The 21,120-nt window shown below is 39.8% G+C and overlaps 1 protein-coding gene across 1 annotated transcript in view; it reads right to left on the bottom strand.

Annotated features, from left to right (window-relative positions):
* Positions 1 to 21,120, bottom strand: part of SLC12A2 (solute carrier family 12 member 2) — a 62,699-nt gene that overhangs the window by 5,238 nt on the left and 36,341 nt on the right. Inside the window, exons 12-26 of the mRNA XM_054986327.1 lie at positions 20,972 to 21,095; positions 19,287 to 19,388; positions 18,681 to 18,836; positions 16,506 to 16,605; positions 15,516 to 15,627; positions 14,293 to 14,433; positions 12,732 to 12,838; positions 10,080 to 10,159; positions 8,587 to 8,712; positions 6,937 to 6,984; positions 4,558 to 4,680; positions 4,338 to 4,449; positions 3,613 to 3,699; positions 2,573 to 2,708; positions 2,342 to 2,409 (exon numbers count right to left, since the gene is read on the bottom strand). Of these exons, the coding sequence (XP_054842302.1) occupies positions 2,342 to 2,409; positions 2,573 to 2,708; positions 3,613 to 3,699; positions 4,338 to 4,449; positions 4,558 to 4,680; positions 6,937 to 6,984; positions 8,587 to 8,712; positions 10,080 to 10,159; positions 12,732 to 12,838; positions 14,293 to 14,433; positions 15,516 to 15,627; positions 16,506 to 16,605; positions 18,681 to 18,836; positions 19,287 to 19,388; positions 20,972 to 21,095 (1,622 nt within the window). The remainder of the gene's footprint in view (positions 1 to 2,341; positions 2,410 to 2,572; positions 2,709 to 3,612; positions 3,700 to 4,337; positions 4,450 to 4,557; positions 4,681 to 6,936; positions 6,985 to 8,586; positions 8,713 to 10,079; positions 10,160 to 12,731; positions 12,839 to 14,292; positions 14,434 to 15,515; positions 15,628 to 16,505; positions 16,606 to 18,680; positions 18,837 to 19,286; positions 19,389 to 20,971; positions 21,096 to 21,120) is intronic.

Genomic DNA, 21,120 nt, shown 5'->3' with positions numbered 1-21,120 from the left:
TTGGGTAGTGAGGGGCTTCAGTTTGGTTCTGTTGGGCTTTCCCTGGGTTGAGTTTTCATTGGCAGCGTGCTTCTGGCAACTGGCAACCTTGCCCCAGGTGTGCCTTGACCCGAGAACCAACTTGGAAACTTTCTCATCATAAGGAACAAAAGAGAGTACCTCTGGGCAGCTTGATTAGGGGCATTTGGGTAGTGGGAGGCTTCAGTTTGGTTCTGTTGGGCTTTCTGTGTGTGGAGCTTCCATCTGGGAATATGGCTTGGCTATGGCAGCCTTGCCCCAGTGTGTTTCTGCAGTGGCAGTCAGCTTTGACTTCCCCCCATAACAGGAACAAATGAGTGGCTGGGTGTACCTTTTTCAGGGGCCCACAGAATTGGACCCTAGGGTCCAATGTTTCTGAAACTTGAGTGGTCTTTAGAGGACGGTCGGGGTAGATTCTCAGCAAATTTGGTGACATTTTCTTGAAAAATTATCCTCCCAACCCCCTGGATAGTGAATAATGGGTGAATAAACCCCTGATATCTCTGATCTGTCTGAACTGGATCAGAGATACTTTCCTGGACTTTGGGAATCCCAGATTTTTTTTTGAATCCCTAAATCCTGGATCCAGATTTTCCAGAATTTTTTTGGTGCACATTCCTACTTGCAACCCTCAACATTGACTTTTCAGAAGTCACAAGAATATGCTAAGGGAAAGGCCTAACAGCATGAAAAGTAATTTTAATTTTTAATTTAATTTAATTTATTATATTTATATTCCGCCCTCCCCGCTTTCGCAGGCTCAGGGCGGATAACAAATACAAACATGTTTAAAAACATTTAAAAACATTAAATAATACATTTAAAAACATTTAAAAACATTAAATATAACAATTCATGCTGCATAGTGGTTCATACATGCCTCTGTGTTTGCATAGGGGTGATGGTTTAACCCCCCCTTCACGGGGGGGGGGGGCGGGCACTGCCCGGCGTTAGCCATATGCCTGGCGGAATAGCTCTGTCTTACAGGCCCGGCGAAATGCAAGCAAATCTTGCCGGGCCCTTGTCTCGCAAGACAGAGCATTCCACCAGGTCGGGGACAGGACTGAAAAGGCCCTGGCCCTGGTCGACGCCAGGCGGGCCTCCCTAGGGCCAGGGACACTTAAAAGATGTTTTCCGCCAGAGCGGAGAGTCCTCCGGGGCTCATATGGTGAGAGACGGTCCCTCAGATACGTCGGTCCCAGTCCGCGTAGGGCTTTGTAGGTTAACACCAAAACCTTGAACCTGATTCGGTACTCCACTGGCAGCCAATGCAGCTGGCGTAGCACCGGTGTAATATGCTCCCACACTGGTGCTCCAGCAATGACCCGCGCTGCTGCATTCTGTACCAGCTGTAACCGCCGGATCAGGCCCATGGGAAGCCCAGCGTAGAGCGCGTTACAGTAATCCAACCTAGAGGTGACCATTGCTTGGACCACTGTAGTCATGTCACGGGGAGACAAATAAGGGGCAAGCTGCCTGGCCTGCTGAAGATAATAAAAGGAAGACCTGGCAACTGCAGTGATCTGGTCCTCCATCTTCAAGGAGGAATCCAGAATCACCCCCAGGCTCCTAACCCTCGGGGCCAATGTAAGTGCTGCCCCATCAAGTGTAGGAAGCCGAGGTCCCAAAGCCATCTCCCCACGACCCACATACAGGACCTCCGTCTTCGTGGGATTCAATTTCAGCCGACTTTGTCTGAACCAACCAGCCACAGCCTCAAAAGCACGCTCCAGGGCATCAGGGGCCGATCCAGGCTGCCCGTCCAACAACAGATAAAGCTGGGTGTCATCCGCGTATTGGTGACACCCAAGCCCGAAACTCCGCACCAGCTGGGCGAGGGGGCGCATATAGATATTAAATAATAATGGAGAGAGTATCGCTCCCTGTGGCACACCACAAACCAGTGGCCTACGAGATGACACCCTCTCCCCGAGCGCCACCCTCTGTCCCCGATCATGGAGAAAGGAGACCAGCCACTGCAGTGCTGTCCCCTGAATCCCCACATCGGCAAGGCGGTGGGTCAAAAGCTCATGATCGACCGTATCAAACGTTGCTGACAGATCCAGCAAAAACAGCAGTGCTGATCCGCCCTGATCCAGATGTCTGCGGAGATCGTCTGTGAGGGCGACCAACAATGTCTCGACCCCATGTCCCGGGTGGAAACCAGACTGGAAGGGGTCTAGGGCTGAGTAGTTTGAGCGGGTGGTTCACAGGATCCAGATAATATTATTTTGTAACATTAATGGTGCCTGTAGTATTTTCTCAGCTGTTATGCGATTTTTAGGATCTAGTATAAAGGTGAACCACAGAAAGGAGTACTTACATAACAATTAGATTAGCTGTGCTTGAATGCTCTTTCAGTAATTCATTTAGACGAATCTGGCGGTGACTCTGCAATTAAAATGAAAATATTAGCAATATAAGAGTAAGCAGATGAGATGTATTAAAAAGGAGTGCGATTTACCATTGTGGGAAATCAAAGGCAACTGAAGAGTTACACATAGAAGAATTAGTAGCAAAAAGCACTGTGTATGAAAGGGAGTTACAAATATACCTTGGTTTTGTATAGTTCAATTTCGTTATCTGTGATTCTCCAAGGTTCATCTTCTTTCAATTTATCTGCAGCATCTTGTTCTTTATCTTCTTCATGAAGTCTGAATGGCTCTATCATTTCATCAAAAGCTGCAATGCTGGAAAACATTTTATCACACAGCTGATACCCAAATCTTTATACTAAAATGCTAAGATCTTTATACTAAAGACACAGAACTAAAATGCTGTGCTGTCCATTCATGAAGATGTTATTTTTCTTATGCTGTACTATGATGTATTTAAAAGACTGCAGAACTGTCAGCCAGAATTCACTGTTTTGGAGCAGGAAAAGGTTTGAGAATCCCTAGCCCATTTTAAAGAACATTTCCAACCTCTTTGAAACTGCTTTTGAAGCCCCTTGCACTTTTAAAATATGCTTGCCATCTTGCATAGGGGGGCTGAGGAAAAAAAAGTCCCCAACTTCCTTCGATACATAGAAAGAAATGCTACATAAGCATAAATAAAAAAGAGAGCCGATTTTTCATTACACTGTAACTCAAGTTTTAAAGCCATGTATATATTTGGAGTTCATTTATTAGTTTAAGATTTCAGATTTAACATGTCAACATAATAAATCAGATACTGTTCAAGTTTTGCCTTATTAACTTTTAAAGTAAGCATTTTACTTGGAAAGGTTAAACACTCTTCTTAACCAGAAACAACCATTTTACTTTTGCTAGAATTGTGGGGAAAGGCCCTATTCAACACTGTGGCAGCGATTTGTTTTATGGCCAGAAATCAGAGCAAAAATTCACCTAGAGTTCCGTCTGAATTTTAAAACTTCCGAGGTTAGCACAAGTGTTTAATATTTTTTATTCCATCCTGTTAAATGGCCTATAATTCATTAATATATTTCTTCTAAAATGGTTCACTCACTAAAATTTGTTACCTATAATTTGTTATTTTCATAGTAACAGTTAGTGAGAGCTGATAACAGCAGCTTGTAGTTCTCAAATATACTATTATGAAAAATCAAAATAGTTCACATGCATAAAAACTTACTTTTCCTTCTTTGGCTTTGTGTTAATATCTCCAAGGACCATGATATCTGAGAAATCTATTCGAAATTTACTAAGCAATGTAGCCATCCTGAAAGAGTTCAAGAAAAGTGTAAGGGTTAAATGACTACTTAGCCTGAATTTGGCCCCATGTTATCCTGTGGCGTCAGGGTAACTGTAAAGCACTAGAGAAGCATTGTAAACAAATATTTTAATGCTAAAAATATTGTGCATATTTACATGGGCTGTAAATTTTGTTCAAAAATGGGCTTAAATAAATAGCACATCCCTTACACCAGGATCTAGGAGACCCAGGTTCGAATCCCCACTCTGTCATGGAAGCTCGCTGGGTGATCTTGGGCCAGCCACACACTCTCAGCCTAGCCTACCTCACAGAGTTGTTCTGAGGATAAAATGGAGGAGAGGAGAATGATGTAAGCCCCTTTGGGTCCCCATTGGGGAGAAAGATAGAAAATAAATGAAGTAAAATAAATAAAAAACAATATTTACTTCAAGAGAATGTACAATTTAATAAACTTTACAAAAAAAACAGAACAGAAGATAAAGTTTATTATTTTGTCAAGTTGTTTCAAACCTATATTAAATACAAGCCTATGTTTGAAAAGTTAACACAAATTATTATTTCTGATCATTTGGAGAAATGACAAATGCTGACTTGAGGTATCAGACTTGCCAAATGTTTGAAGTTTTTTAACTTCATTCACTTACGCTCTTCTGTCATGATCAATTCTGTTTATTTTTCCACCAATGAACACCCTGATCTTACAGTCTTTCCACTTTTTCTTGGTCGTCAGAAGATATGGAATTAACAATGTCAAGCCTACATTAAAAAACGAAACAAAACATTATTTACTGCTGATTCCACACTAACATTTTGCAATGCTAAAAATTTTAATCACACTTCAATGTTTTAAACATTTCATCTTACCCCCATCATCAAAAAGCCACCAGACATCAATATTATTTTTGCCTTGTTTCTTCTGAAACTGAGAACTTGCATCAAGCAGTCTTTGATCAGCCACGTCCAGCGGAGCAGATGGGCCTTTAGGATCTGTGGTATTGAGGAGAGATGCATGAAAGAAAAGAAGAAAGCAGAAGCTTTGATAGCTATTCCCCAGTGCAGAATCTAATTTCATACAGGTTACTTCTAGTATCACGAATTCAAACCCCCTCTCTCGCAATTTCACTTTCTGGAAAACTACTGGAAGATCTTTGTATCAGTGGACATCAAGATATCGAGTCTCCTTTTTCCTCCTCATCCTTTTGTAAAGTGTAAGACAGCTACGCAAACTCATTAAGGAGCAACATTTTTTTTCACAATGCAGCGCAGTAGCAGACGGGATAGAACATTCAGTGCTTTAAACCCAATCATACAACTACAGAAGCCCAACATAGAGAAGGACTTGCCCTCCTAAGGAGGACAGAAGTCTCATGACAGCCTGATCCTTACCGCTAAATATAGGTAAACCCCAGCTTTGCTTAAGTCTTCTAATTTATTCTATTTCAATTTTCCCTTAGAAGAAGATCAGGGTGACTTTTCTGGACTTTTCTCTCAGTCACTGGTAAGGTGTATACATGTTTTGTTCCCAAGCATATCAATGGACAACTCCATTACTGGTCAATATCATTTAAATTTGCACTACACTCCAGGCCACACCCAACAGTAACTATTTTCTGACAAATCTAAGTATCCACTCCATAACTGAAATAACAAAACTGACTAATACTCCATCCACTTCCACATAAAAAGACGCATCAGGTGATTTTATTCTTTATCCTATTAAAAACTAGATACGAAAACTATAGGAAAACTACTTCATTTGATATCTTAAATCAAAATTGATTATTTTCATTTTTCTTGTTACGTGTTTTAAAAAGTTGGCTTAGCACTGCAGATTATTTAAAAAATCCCTCTTGCAATCTTTTGCTGTTTGGGTGATTGAAAGAACTTCTCAAATTCATAGCCAGAGAATCTTCAAAATTTCTGTGTCTAAAAATGTTATTCTGATCAACCACAGGATTTCATTATTTTTGTTTCATTTATTAAGGCAAAAACATGACTTTAGGCAACCACATTAGACAAAAACCCAACTTCTGGGTTGCTTTTAAGGAGGCAAGATTGATGAGAAAGGCAGAAGCAAGCAAGATCTATTAAGAAAAGATTGAAAAAGATGGAGAAGAGTGAGGCAGAAGGTTCATACAAAGACTATAGATCTACAAAGATGATAGCTGTGGAAAGACTGTAGGCATAATAATGGCAGGATAATAGAATAGTAAGAATAACATGCTGGCAAAGTGCTTAGGACCCAAGGTGTTTTGAGACAGGCCCACCTTTCCTGCACATGACAAGAGCTCCCCTACACCAATGAAAAAACCTCAAAAGAGAAAATGCAAGAGTTCATAGAAAATGAATGGCAAAGATGCCCACAGGAAAGAGAGACGATGCGTCCATTGTCTAGGTCCTCAAGATATCCATTCACTCTGAAAGAGGACTGTTGTTCTATAAAATGAATCATGCAGAAAAAAGATGCTGTCCAAAGCCCAGGTTACAGTAAGAGATATTTCACTTAAAGCAATGGATTGGGCACAAACAGAAATGCTAGTAAGCGCTGCACTTTCTGACAAAGGATATTCTTTATAGGCAATGCCTATATTGTAAACAGTCCTCATTTCATATCTGAGGAGAAGTGAGTGTTCCATGAGAACTAGGCAAAAGGAGGAGTGACCATCACCAGGCAAAGAGGAAAGAGAATACATTCAGTGATCTGCCAATAGGCCCACAACCCACAGAACTACTCTAAGATGTTCCTCAAGAGCGTGCATGTGTGTTGCATCGCCGTTTACGTTTTTTTTCTGAACAGCAGCCCTCCATTCCATATTGTAAAATGCCTAAAACACACTTGTTGGGGCAGACTGCTTTTTGTAAAACAAAACCAATTTAAATGTCCTGCTGGGCAGAGTTTATCATGATGTCCTCGGGATATGATACTATAACAATTTTGTTCACTGAAAGCTTGACACAATGGGCACACTATTATCCTGTTTCCATTTTAAACAGGAACATTACGTAACATTTAGAAATATTCATTAAATTCTTCCTATACATTCCTATTAAATTCCTCCAAGTTATCATGGCCAAAAAGCCCATTCTAGCAGCAATGTTTCTCATAAGGTTCCATGATCTCAGAAAGTATAAACTTTTATTTTCTGAAAGATGCTGCTTCACACTAAAAATATGAGAAAATATAGAATGATATTTACAGTATGGAAAAATGAATTAAAATCAAGAGATGGAAAAATGGCCTGCCTTTTTTCAAAAGTGGCTGTGTTGGAGTCTTGACGTCGTCTTCATCTTCTAGACAAGACAAGGTTTAAAAGTTAAAAAAAATTAAGATGTTATTTGCAGTATTAATGAAAATATGAATATTTCTAAGGCATAACATAAAATGGCATTATGGAAAAACAAACATGGATGAATCCAAATAAATCCTGCTAATTAGTAAGCAATTAACATGCTGACATACTACTTTCACACACTTTTTTTTTAAGTCCCAAGGTTGAATTAGTACTTGGATGGGATGGGGCAGATGAAGCAGTTGTCCATTACTGGTATAAACAAGCAATGCTCAGGAAAATTATTTTTTCCTTGAAGAGGATTCAGTGCAGGATGAAACAGAAGAGTTCAATTCAGAAGCCTGCAGTATTGTCCTAATGTAAGGAAAGGGGAGATAGACATTTCTAAAGACTTCTTGCACCAGCAGATAAATGTCAGGCAGGCATGCAGACATTTGAATAGTACAGCCCTGCTTAATTGTCCATCTGGACCAGCAACCTGTTTCACACACCAGCCAACCAGTTACTCTGAATGGCTGGCAGGACAGAGGCCAAGGCCTCCTCCTGATGTTGCCACCTGGCACTGGTATCCAGAGGTTTTGCTGCCTCTGAATGGGGAGGTTCCCTTTAATCACCACAGCTAGTAGCCACTGATGGGCTTATCATTCATAAATCTATCTCATCCACTTTAAAGCCATGTTCATGGCCACAATATCCACAGGCATTGAATTCTAAAATTTAATCTTGTTGAGTAAATAAGTATTTCCTTTTGTCTGTCCTGAATCTACTGCCACTCTGAGAGCAAGCTTTATAAGGAAAAGTTCTCCCTATCCATTTCCTCTACCCTTTGAAAATTTTTCTAAATCTTTGTCAGTTGCCTTTATTCTAAATCTTCAAGTCCCCCCAGGCACTATAGCCCTTCCTTATAGACCACAGAAATCAAATAGATATTTCTCACAATATTGGAAAAGTTATGCCTGTGCATACGTTTCATATTAGAGCACTTGCCCACAAGTGGAAGCCTCTAAACATGATCAATCACTCCCTAAAACTGACAAACTGACTATGTTGTAGTTCTTCATATATTATGGTCAACCTCAAAACAGGAACAGAATGAGGAATACAAAGTAGTATATTCCACTGGGCCAACCTCTTGTCTGGAAACCTATTCGCTTTCAGGAACTGGACCAACAAAGTGAAAGCCCCTGACCTATCCATGCACACCTAAATAATAACTATTATTACCTCCCTGGTCTGGCAGAGGGCCTGAGGAGAGAGCTGACACTGCAACAGGGCACGAGGCGGCCCCCAGAGAAGTGGAGAGCCCGGAAGTGTCCCTCGACACGCCGGCAGGGCTGGCAGCAGTGGTCAGAGCATTTATCTTCTAGATAGATTAGTGCCCCCATTCAAAGCAGTGAATAAACTCAAGGTATTATTATCCCCACAATACCTACTGAGCCCATAGCTGTAGTGGGATTTGAACTAGCAGAGTGCTGATTCGAAACCTAACTACTTAACCACTCTGCAACAGTAGTTCTGGATCACAAGTTACATTTGAGGGGGGGGGGAAGACAGTAATTATTCTTGCACTGTACAAACAAAATTCTATTCAATAAATGGTTACCTTTCTGAATAAGAGCTTTTTCAGTCACAGGCTTAGAAGTGACCATCTCTGTCTTCTTGCTGTAGTCCACGTTTACAATAATATCTTTGGTTACAGGAGATTTCTCTTGTGATGACTGTAATTCTTCTGTGAATGTGAACAAATTTATATAAGCAAATTATTTATGTGATGAACTATCATAATAAACTCATAATAAATCTTAGCCAATGCTAAGGTCAAGCAACAGGGCTGGATAAAATGACACCATAAACAGTATTCAGTCTTTCTCACACACACCCATGCACCCATTTTGTTGACCACCTAAAGCTGGAACTAAAAGCCTAACAAATAACTACTGCTCCCATGACTACAGCATGGGTTGGATCTAATTCAGCGTTGCATTCTGCTGGATCAAGTCCTTGTGCCTGAAGAAATACTGCACTGGATCCAGTCCTACATATCTAATCCTGAACCTCCGCCCAGAAGCAATCTGTTGTTCAATTACTGTATGAGGAGGCAGAAGGCTGCAATTATTCAATGGTGAGGGAAAGGTATTCTACCGAAACCTAGAAATACTGGCCGTTTTCACACTGTCTATAAATCGCGCTGAAACTCACGGAAGGCTGCTGGCTTTCTCACCCAATTTTTGACGCCATCTGTTTACAAAACGGCCACAAACAGTGATTTACGGCGTTTTGTAATCGGGTGGTGTTAAAAATCTTGGGAGGAAGCCAGCAGCATTCCGTGAGTCTCTCGCACGATTTATAGACAGTGTGAAAACGGCCACTTTTTCTTCCACACTGGAGTTGAAAACAAGCTCCTGGATTAAGTCCTAGTGAGATCTTGGCACACATTAAGTAAATTCCAGAAACAAATTCCAAATGAGTAGCCATATTAGCCTGTTCTAGCAAAACCAAACAGAAATGTTGCATCTTTTTAAAGACTAACAGATTTACTGTAGCATAAACTTCTATGGGTCGCCATTGGTCAGAGGCGACTTGATGGCACATGACACACAACCAACTTCTATGGCTAGAACATATTTCATCAGGTGCCTGAAGAGAATCCTCAGTCAGTACCTATAACAATACAAAGGAATATAGAGGACAAAAATTGTAAGGTTAAAATGGGACGGTTTGTAATACTTTGATATAAAACTCTAAGTACAAGATAAGCATCGTGATCTTTCATACCAGCTGTAACTGTGTCAGTTTAAGCCATGGTAAATACATCTCCTGATACTCTAATTCTAAAATTATTTATGCTACAATAAATCAGTCTTTGAGATTCCGCAAAATTCTTTATAAGGAGTCAAAGCAATCCATTAAAAGGTATTCTGCTATGGAGTTATGATAATTTGCAATGAATGTAAGAAATCAAAAATAAAATATGATAATCCTGAAAAAATCCCATGAACTCTTTATTGCGCAGATTAGGAATTAATATCTGGAAGAGAGGGCAAAACTGTACCTCGCTTGGGGTGACAAAATATCTTGAATTATGATGAAAGTTACCTTGGCCCTGAAGATGAGAAATATCCAGACCTTCCCTCAGCCGAATAACAACAACTCCATACTGAACGTCAAAGGCATCACTGTAATAGATCAGGTAGAAAGATGTTTCAAAAAGTAATTCTAACTCAAAAAAGTGACTGGATGTATTATCAAGTTGAAGCTATATAGAATAGCTGATGTCACATACCAAGCTGGCATTACTTCCTGCCCTCAAACAAAACCTTTAACCCACTACTTGCAGCATTTTGTATGTGCTAACAGAGATATGATTCTTAATATTTTTTTAAACAAACTACCCCAAAGTAGGCCACTGATTAATATAGATCCATATATCTAATTTTCAACATAGTCAAATCTGTGGATTCTTAAAACCAGAACCATGAACAAAACAGATCTTTCTACAAACCTGAGAAGTGCCCCAGGTTTGCAGAAAAATCTGAAATGCATTAAAAACATCCCCCCCCTCACGCTGATGATAAAAGGAGCGCCTGTTGCTTTAAGAAATAGATCCCTTCCCCTTAGCTCATTGCTAAGCAACCACAACAGTATTGTCAACCTTGGTTTTTGTCCAGAAAAGGCAGCGGGAGGAGCCCTTTCCAGGATTGTTTTGGCCTATGAGGGTAGATTCATCAGGACCAGGCCTAGCTGCGACCAGGGGTGTGCAATTCGGGTTTCCAATTTGGGTAAAATACCCAAATCGGACCGGATTTGCAAAGATTCGGGACTTCCATTCAGAAACTGCAAATCAAAGCTTCCTGAAGCAATTGGTATTGTTTCGGGAAGCTTTGGGTCAAGGGTTTAAAATGCCCCTTTCCTTGCCCCTGCAAAGCAGCAGGGAAAGAGGCATTTAAACCCTGGATCAGCTGTTTGGTGGAGAAATCCCCGCCAAACAGCTGATCCAAGGTGGGACGGAAATGCCCTTTGCTATTTCACCCAAAGGGAGGGAGGAAGAGGGAGCTCCCTTTGCCTCCCTCCCATTGGATGAAATATCCAGCCTGGATACTTTCAAAGCTCAGAGCAGTGCTGAAAAGCCCTGCTCAGAGCTTTGAAAGTATCCAGGCTGGCTATTTCATCCAATGGGAGGGACGCAGAGGGAGCTCCCTCCCATTGGGTGAAACAGCCGGCTTGGACTTTTTCAAAGCTCAGAGCAGGGCTTTTCAGCGCTGCTTTGAGTTTTGAAAGTTTTCAGGCTGGCTTTTTCACCCAATGGGATGAGGGAAGAGGGAGCTCCGTCTTCCCCCCTCCCATCAGGTGAAAAAGCTGAGAACTCCTGCTGTGATCTTCTGTATGCTCTGAATTACAGAGCATACCGAAGCAGCTGAAATGCCCTAATCCCGAAGCGGCTTGCTGCTTTGGGTTTAGGGGTATTCCGGATTGTTTTCCTGCTTCAGGTAAACCCAAAGCAGGAAATCCGAATCTTTTCCCTGTGCACACCCCTAGCTGCGACCACTGGGAAACTTGCTACCATATAACTTGCATGACTCACCCAAGCCCAGCTCCTTGCTACTGTTTAACAGGATCCCCATTGAGAAACAACGCTTATAAATAGAATAAATATATACAGCTGAGGGGGGGGGGAGGAGAAAAGGAAGGAGGGAAATGTCAGGATATATAGTGGCTGCCAGGAGAAGGAAAAGAGGATAGTGGGGGGAGTGGGATATAGGGGAAACTGAGGTACCCCCTGCAAGTCCTGGCATGTTCCCTACCCCGCAACCCAGCTGCTGGCACTACAGAACTTAGCCCAGCTCAGAAGCCAGATCCATACAGTTTTCCCAGGGAGAGGCTGCCAGGGGTAGGGCAAGAGGGCAAATCTTTCTTTTCTTTCTCTACTCCTCTGAACTATAGTTCTTAAGTAGTATTTATCAAATGTAACTGGGAATAAGAGGAAGAAAGGAATAATTCAGGCAAGAGAAGGTCAAAACACAAGCTACAGAAAAGCTGATTTCTCGTGAGCCGCCCGAAGTCTCATGGCCTGGACTAAAAATTTAGCTAAAATAAGTAAATTTTCTACTTAAGGAACTGCTAATAATTTAGTAATTAAAATATCTGATGTAGACTCTGTCCATGGTAATATCAAGGGTTCAATCCATTTCTGCTTTGCCTTGCTGTAAGGACATTCAAATAGAACATGACTTGCATATTCAATAGCACCCAAGCCACAGCCACAATATCTATCTGAGAAAGGTACACCCAGTATGTGTCCTTAAGAAACTGCAGAGGGTAGTGCATTTAGTCTTGTGAACATAACTGCTTGTCTATCCTTTGTAACAGTTAAAGTAAACAAATAGACTGGGATTGTAAAACTGGGTGGAATCCCCATATAGAGGGAAGAGCAATCCCTCCTAGCTCTGCAAGTAGTGCTGTTTGCATAAATCTTCATAATTAATTTCTTGATGGTTTTATGAGCTGAAGCCCTTCCTAGAGGAGCACTTAGGTCCTCTGAGCATTGCATGGCATGCAACAGGGCAAATATTGGTTGGCGGAAAGAAGAGAAGGAAGCAGGAAAGGCTATGGTGGCATTTGGGAAGGGAAAAATAGAGCAGGAGGGAAAATGAGATGCTCCATACAAGTCTTTGCAAGTTCCCCACTTGTGATATACTAATATATGGATTCCAGAATTATGTCTTCACAATTAGTATGTGTTGTACTCACTGTAATAAGTTGATGTAGATATCTACATCCCTCATATCAGCTGACTGCCAATCTTTCTTAAATCCAATAACAAGAGTGTTTGGCCTCATTCGCCCCAAACCTGCTGCCTAATAACAAAATGACAGAAAAAAATTGGTCAGACTTAAAATAGCTTCATTCTAAGACAGTCCACTGATCTGGATTACCTGGAAAATTAGATACAAGTTTCCTTTCTATCGTAGCGACATAAGGCATTTAGATCAAGATAGGTAGCCACGTTAGTCTGTCTATAGCAGTAGAAAAGAGCAAGACTCCAGCAGCAACTATAAGACTAACAAAATTTGTGGTAGGGTATAAGCTTTCATGAGTCACAGCTCACTTTTTCACAAAAGCTTATACCCTACCATAAATTTTGTTAGTCTTATAGGTGCTACAGAGCTCTTGCTCTTTTCTACTTCATAAGGTATTTAGAAAATCTGGGGAAGAGGTGCTAGCTTAAGGTTGTGTATATGAATAAGTTTCCCCAGTTGCTCTACTCAGATTTGTCATTTTGTTCAGAAAATCTGACAGCTCCGGCTATAATTCAGATGCAGTCATCAGTAGGAATACATCACAGGATTAAAAAGCTTGACACAGTAAGCTGTAACAGGTTTAATTTTTTTCAGCAGATAAAATCCCCCATGGGGGGACAGAGAAGACTATGCCCTTGCCATCTCTGAAAACTCTCAAGCTATCACTCCTTGCAGAAGAATAGACATAGAAAGTGGATTTGGGCATATTTTATCCCCCTAACGAGATCTCCCATCCTTGTGTTAAACTTGCAGTACATTTCCTTAGCATCCCTTAAAACCATTCTCTAGATCCATTTAAAGAAATCCAGGGGAGAGGGCTTCAGCATAAAATGATGGAAGAAATAGGACATCTGCTGCTATGAGGGTTTACCAATCTGTGACCCCAACCCCCGGTCACCAATACCAGGTTTTTAACTTCTGTTGTGAGCAAAGATAGGGATTCTTTTGACGTGTCAGTTTGGCTGGCTGAGCAAGCGTGTATCTGAAAGCCCTACTGGGCTTTGGACCTGTCAGCCAGGCCAGCAAAATACAAGTTTCATTCCAGAAGCTGTCTAATATTCACTTTTGAGTGCTGTCCTTCATAGCCCCTACTATATGCAGGGGCTGTCTTGAATTAAAATTCCTCAATCCATTCTTGCTACATGTTAATGGGGCAGGGGTGTGGGGGTGAGGAAAGAAAAAAATAGACAATTCTCTCAACCTATGAGGATATATTACTTTTAAAGTGGCCTATGGTAAGAGAAAACAACTTTAAATTGTGAGGCCTAGAACATGAAAATCCCTACTTTTTGTAGGATAATAATTTTAAACCCTACCTTTTGATATAGAGAAAGAGGGATTAACTAGTTATGACTGCCTTGCTTATGGGGCACGGAGGATACTGTACAATGTTAGCAATAATCTTAAAACAATTAAATAATTTAGAAATGGAATGTGTCAGCTCCAATTCAGAATTACTCAAAGCATAATAGTACATATCCAAAAATTCTCTTTTAATAGATATTTCATACCTGCATCAAGTATTGTGCACCATCTCTCAAATCTTCTGCATGTACTGGAGCATAGAATGCTTTCATTTTGTTTTTAATAAGCCACCGCTGGCATCTGGACAAGTCATTAGACAATTCTTTTATGGCTTGCCTGCGAGGACCCTTTTAAAAAAAGTTACATATTCACACACACTTCTATAAAGTATGAGAGAAAACCACTTAGCTTAAGGTTCTCCAGACTAGCCTGCTGATGTCCATGGCCTTAGACTAAAATACCTCTGCAGAGGACTTTGTTGTAAGTATTTAAGACACAGATGTTTATCCTATGTAGAAATTCTATCTTTCACATCTGGACTATATACTTAACCAGTCAGACTGCAGTTAATGTTACCCATTAGTACAAAATGCTTTTCTTTGGCTGCTCCTGTTTTCTCTATCTAACTCGAGATTACCACCATAGGGGCTTTAGTAAAGAGGGAGATACCAAGTTATGTTTTTAACCCAATATTTCTGCATATAATATCACTGTTGAAGAGTGTTTTCCTCTTACGTTACTTAGTTTACTGGATTCCATGCTTACTGACATATTAAGAAACTCCAGACTTTTGTTTTTTAAACTTAGGGATATCCATATCCCACTCATTCTCACTGTACCATGATATTCCAATATACCCACTATATCTATGTTCTCTTATAGTAGCAAGCAGCACGCCAATCCCCCATCCTGGTTTGGAGACTTCCAAGTATTAGCATATAAACACCTATACATAGCAAACTTCAACCAATGCCCTTTTTGTGTACATTTTCCTCCACCTCTCTTTGGCCTCTTTAAATCGATGTCATTTGTTTCTGCCTGCTTGTTGCCAGACTCTACCATATCCCTACTGAGCACATGAAACATTTACACCACCATCCACAAGGACAATCTGCTTTAAACTGGATGCTTCCTGGCTTCTGTCAGAAGCCAGTTTAAAATTGATCTACATGATTTGTGATATTATATACTAGCTGTCTGGTTATATTACAAATCAAGTGCAGTCTCATTTTTGTATAATCTCAGCTTGTTCCAAAATTTCTTCAATGTCTAAAAAATCTAAATCCTTCTCACCAACACATTAGCATGTTCACACATTTGTACTCTAGTACTGCATCATCTTTTGTGGTTTCCCAGAAAAGAAGGGTATGGGGAAAGGGTTGCGGCTCACGAGTCATTTTATAGAAAGTGTAAGATTATTCTGACTTACCATATGTACATGACCACAGATCATTAACCCTACATTTTTGGTGAATGCATGGACCAAGTGAAGCAATGCTGGGCGTGAGTTGGGAGCACCACTCATGACAAGACATTGCGGCCTAATTTCAAAGAAAAAATAGTATGCACATGTTAAAGAATCCAGTCTGAGCTGTTCTTAACAAGCTGTAAATTCCATCCATACAGCAACTCAAACTGGTAACATTTTATGGAATATCTGCACACATTTTGAATGGAGACACTTGTCACCTATCATTGATTACATACAAACAGAGGCTTTCCTGGGTACTCAGAAACTACAACAATGCAAGTGAACCTCCCGGGAACAAGAGCAATAAACAACAATGAATATGTCTGTACTGATCAAGGTAATTAAAGTGCCACAGTGTTCAAAGTGATCAGTGGCGGGAACCGTCCTAATATCCTCTATACTATCAATAAATACAATAAATATATCAATAAATAGTGCAACAATATAAATACATTCATAAAGCATCAATCCATCAATATACACTTTATTATAAAAATACAAAAATCTTCCAAACCAAACTGGTCAATAGATGAAATGTTTAAATGCAATATTCATATACCCAGCAACACCTCTTGCTTTGTTAAATATTGAATTCAGAGATTCTCTGGGCTATCTATTGACCAGTTGGTTCATGTGTCAGATGTCTCGTGTAGAGAGACTATTTTATTGCTGAGTCCACTTTCAGTAGCTTTGTGATAATACAGTCAATGAATGTTGAGAGTTGGATACATGAAAAGCAACCACTTGCAACCACTTTTAGCACATGTTGAACTCTGAGTGAAACCATTCAAACCACAATTTTAACAAACCTATTTACAGTTGGGAACTGACCCTCACCTATATGAGAATATGTGGTTATTTCAGTTTCCACTACTATGTTAGAGGTTCCCTACAGTATCCCAAGTTTACTTTATATTATATAACATGTATTTATCTATCTTAAGTTACCTGAAGTTTTTCACATGGTCTTCCACACCTGAAAGGCGAACAGCATGCTGCAGTGCATTTAGATAAGTCAAGGCCTGAGTTGAAGATCCCCAATTTACATCTGTAAAAGAATTGTTTTACATTAAAACAGAAAGAGCCCATTCAGATAAAGTCTTAGATCTGTCTGGTTTGAGGATAAAGAGAAAACTTCAGTGACTGCACTGCCACTCTAATAGTCCAACTGTATGGAACTAGTGGGAAATGACAGTATCAAATGTTATCTAGATTAAGATTTAAACTGGTTTCAGTATAGCACTGATAAAAGAGAAAACTTCCTTTCTAAAATGCTTAGAGGAAGAGTAGTTAATGGCCCCTAAGAGATTTCACTACTAATTTATTGAAGCAAGCTTTTAGGACACAGCTAAGAACACACATGGACCTTCCTTATACTCAGTCCAATCACTGGTCTATCAAAGTCAGTACTGTCTACTCTGATTGACAGTGGCTCTCTGGGGTCTCAGCTAGGTCTTTCACATCACCCACTATCTGATTCTTTTAACTGGAGATGCTAAAGACTGAATGTTGGATTTTGTGCATGCAAAACAGATGCTCTATCAGTGGGCCACAGTTTCTACTAGAGTAATAAACTAAAAAATCTGTCAGGCTGTTCACATAATGGTGCATAGTGGTTGTGTAAGAAATGATATCATAACATATAATATTAGAAAGCTCCTCCAAAGTTGCCTGGTGCTTCATAATCTCTTCTCCCACCTCATTTTAAGAAACTTTTAAAAAATCCTCCTTATGGCTTAATTTTCTAAAGGTAAGCTGGTTAGAGAGACAACCTATTTTTGTAAAGCACTATTTTTTTAGGTGCTGTATATACTTGTGAGCTTGAGATAGTTGTCACAAGTGGGGATCTACAGGAAATTCTGGCATTACTGTTCCCCTCACTCAGAGAGATATCTATTTGGGGTTTGACTGATGGAAACTGAACCTAGAAAAAACAATGTAACTTGGATACAAGGTCAACACAATAACTATTCACCTACTGTAAACTTGAAAAACCCAAACAAATTATTATAACTAATAAATGCACACACTGACACAAATAGTCTCCAGCCTTCTTCTCTTTCTCCCTCCACACTGACAAACAGCAGCAATGTAGTGGTGGATAAGTCACTAGAGCCCTTGCTGCCCATCTGGGGGACAACAATCCCTACTTTATCTGTCAGTGTATGGAATTGGCTTGGCTGCGTTAAAACAGATCGTATGCCTTCCCTCAGTATTCATCTTATTCCAATCAAAATGATAGAACAGTGGAGAATTCATTTGAATGGAAGGGAGACAGCCTGGACTGCTTCAAAGGCAGGTTCAGCTAAACCTGTCTCTCGCCACTAAGGGGTTTTGGAAGAGACGGGAATGGGTTTAAGCCCTGTCATTTGGGGTGGTGGGGGTGGAATGTCACTTTGACACACCTGGGTTGCAAAGTTAAGAAGCATTGCCAAATAGTAGATTCTCTCTTTTTCCCATCCACATGCTTCTATAAATGGTAGTAAATAGTTGTGAAGCTGGGAACAAAAATCTTTTTGCTAGATTAGTGTGTGATTTATTTATTTAGCTTATTTACTTCAATTATGTGCCACCTTTCTCCCCAATGGGGACTCAAAGTGGCTTACATCATTGTTCTCTGCTCCATTTTATCCTTACAACAACCATATGAGGTAGGTTAGGCTTGAGAGTGTGTGATGGCCCAAAGTCAGACAGTAAACTTCAGCAGCAGAGGGGGGATTTACACGTGAGTCTCCCGAATCCTAGTCGAACACTCTAAACATTACACCAGATTGACTCTAATGCACTGGACCAAAGAACAGCTTTCAAAATCATTTCACTATTCCTTTTCTAGTCTGCCACAATGTGCGTTTCAAAAGAGATACGGCATCTTTCCATTTCTCTCATGAAAATGCCTACCAAGCTCAACACACACACATTCAAATTACATATGAAGTGCACTTAAGGATGTGTAAATTATATTATCTATTTCACTTTTTTATGAAACAGATTCCTGTCAAGAAATAGCATTGAAAAGAAAAAAAAGCTATCATGTATACGAGACAAGCTAGATTAAACATTTTAAAAACCATGATCAAATCATCAACCACATCATTAGCTAGTGTCTTCTACACATGCACCCACCTGGCTTCTTGTAAGTTACATAAATGTAGAGTCCTAGAACAATGACGTAAGTGAGAAGGGCTGCCCACCAGTTAATGACAAACATCACTATACAGCAAAGTATTGCGCCAACTAGGGACACCCACATGTTGTAGTACTTAAAAGCAGGACGCCAACCTATTCAAAAAACAAACAGAATTAAGTGAATGAACAAATGGTTCTTCTTTAGTATGTTCCAGCAACTTTCAGAGCATTTTTAATACCTTACATATCTGTATTGTTACATGTAAATAAATATATAACAGGGCACCTTGGTGCCAAAGAACAGCACAAGTATTTTAAAAACACACACACCTCAGCACCCACAAAAGAATAATGTCTAGCCATCAGTGTCAGTGACAATGGGAGTATACTGGCATGCGTGCCTTTTTAAATGTTCAAGGTGCTTTGATGCAGACTGCTGTCCGAAGCCTGATTAGCTGGATAGTAGAATACAAAATGTTTGTCTTTTGTAGTCCAATTACAGTTTGCGTAAGCACTTAAGTTTAATTTAAAGGAATTTTAAAAGGTACTTTTGCCTACATTGATTTGTTTCATATCATAAAAGCAATGACATAAAATTCATACCTGGGGATTTCGCAAGTGAAGCATGAAACACTGAGAAGTTAATTAAGGCATAAGAAGCCAAGAAGAAGTTGGAGATAATTGGAGCAATGAGATTCAATTCAGCTGTAAAGACAGAAAAACGCCATTATGCTGACTGTTACATTAACTACTAGGGTAAAACAGAAAGGGTTACTTGTAGTTTAATTTTTGATTTTATGCTGCTGTTTATATTTTATTTTGATTAAAATATCATTTTTCTTTAATCTTTTTATAAGCAATCTTGAGTTTTTAGCTGCGAGCACTGGATAAAAATGTTTCGAAAAGCCAAAACCATGGGTACTCTTTGCAGTCACACATAAGAGAAACAAATTCCTGAGGGCAGACCAGTTTACAGACAGGACCTTTTAATCTTAGAATTTTAATGCTCCATGCACAGGATGATGGAGTAAAGGCCATACCTTCTTACCCAGTTCCATGGTTGTAGAAGAGAACATGGCTAGAGATCACCAAATTTGATGTCATGACCTCTGGACAATCTCTGCCTGAGGAAATGGCCAGCAGAACATATATTTGCACCCACTAATAGTTACACAAGTTAGCAACTCTGTTATTATTTTTGCATAATCAATCCCATATGCACGAACTGAGCAAGCTGACTACTACCAGCAGACAGGAGTAAAAGATGGCAATGCAAACAATTATGCATATTTCACTCTATAACCTGCTTTGAGTCCCCCATGTGGGAGAAAAGCAGAAAATATTTAAATAAATAACAATCCCAGGTACAGAGCAAATGGGCAGCAACATATACAACCAATGAATCAAAATTCTGCACTACTACAAATGTATTATTTAATCAGCACTGATGGAACGATTCCAGCCATGATTAAAATGGAATCTTTTTGTCACCTGGTCGCTGTTTTTACTATTGGTTGTATTTCTAGGACCAGGGTTTGTTTTTAGTTTAAAATATAATATTGATTGTTTTAACTGTTTAATCATTTTAAATTTTTAATTGTTTTTAATTGTTTTCACTTGTAAACCACTTTGGGCTTTGATTTTTCTTAATGTTCATGTTACATTCAATACATATACAGCTGACTGTGAGATTTAAACCACACACATTAATCCAAATACTGGTCCCTCAGTTTTATCTGTAAAATAAACAGACATAAGCATGTACTTGCATAAGCATGTACTTGCAAGTTGTATGTGTGTTCACTGTAACACAGAAACAGAGCTAGTGAGGCAGTATTATTTAGAATCTGATTTTGTCATTCATATATATATCTAGAGCCAGTTTGGTGTAGTGGTTAAGAGAGCGGGACTCTAATCTGAAGAGCTGGGTATGATTCCCCACTCCTCCACTTGAAGCCAGCTGGGTGACCTTGGGGTAGGCACGGCTCTCTGGAGCTCTCTCAGCCCCACCCACCTCAGAAGTTGTTTTGTTGTGGGATAATGATATACTTTGTAAACTGCTCTGGCATTAAGTTGTCCTGAAGGGCAGTATATAAATCGAATGTTGTTGTTGTTATTATTATATACCATAGAATCCAATATTGTATTACATTTGGCTTGTTCATTAACCTAAGAATTCTTACATACTCAAGCCAGTGGTCTACCTGATTTCTAATGTGAATTATATTCAATGCTTCTGAGAAACTTGACAGAAAAAAATAGCCAAAAATGTTATAAATTAAACCAACCAATTAATATGAATCCAAGTCCAATCAAGAAGGTCAGAAGATATCCTCGCAAAGGTTCATTATTCTTCCCATAACCCTTAGCAAACATTGAGAAACCTGGGTAAATATTGTCTTTACACAGAGCCTAGGAGGGGAAAAAAAAGATGAGA

The sequence above is a fragment of the Eublepharis macularius genome, chromosome 8 (assembly GCF_028583425.1).
Source record: "Eublepharis macularius isolate TG4126 chromosome 8, MPM_Emac_v1.0, whole genome shotgun sequence".
NCBI lineage: Eukaryota > Metazoa > Chordata > Lepidosauria > Squamata > Eublepharidae > Eublepharis > Eublepharis macularius.
This window is presented reverse-complemented; position numbering and strand designations above follow the sequence as displayed.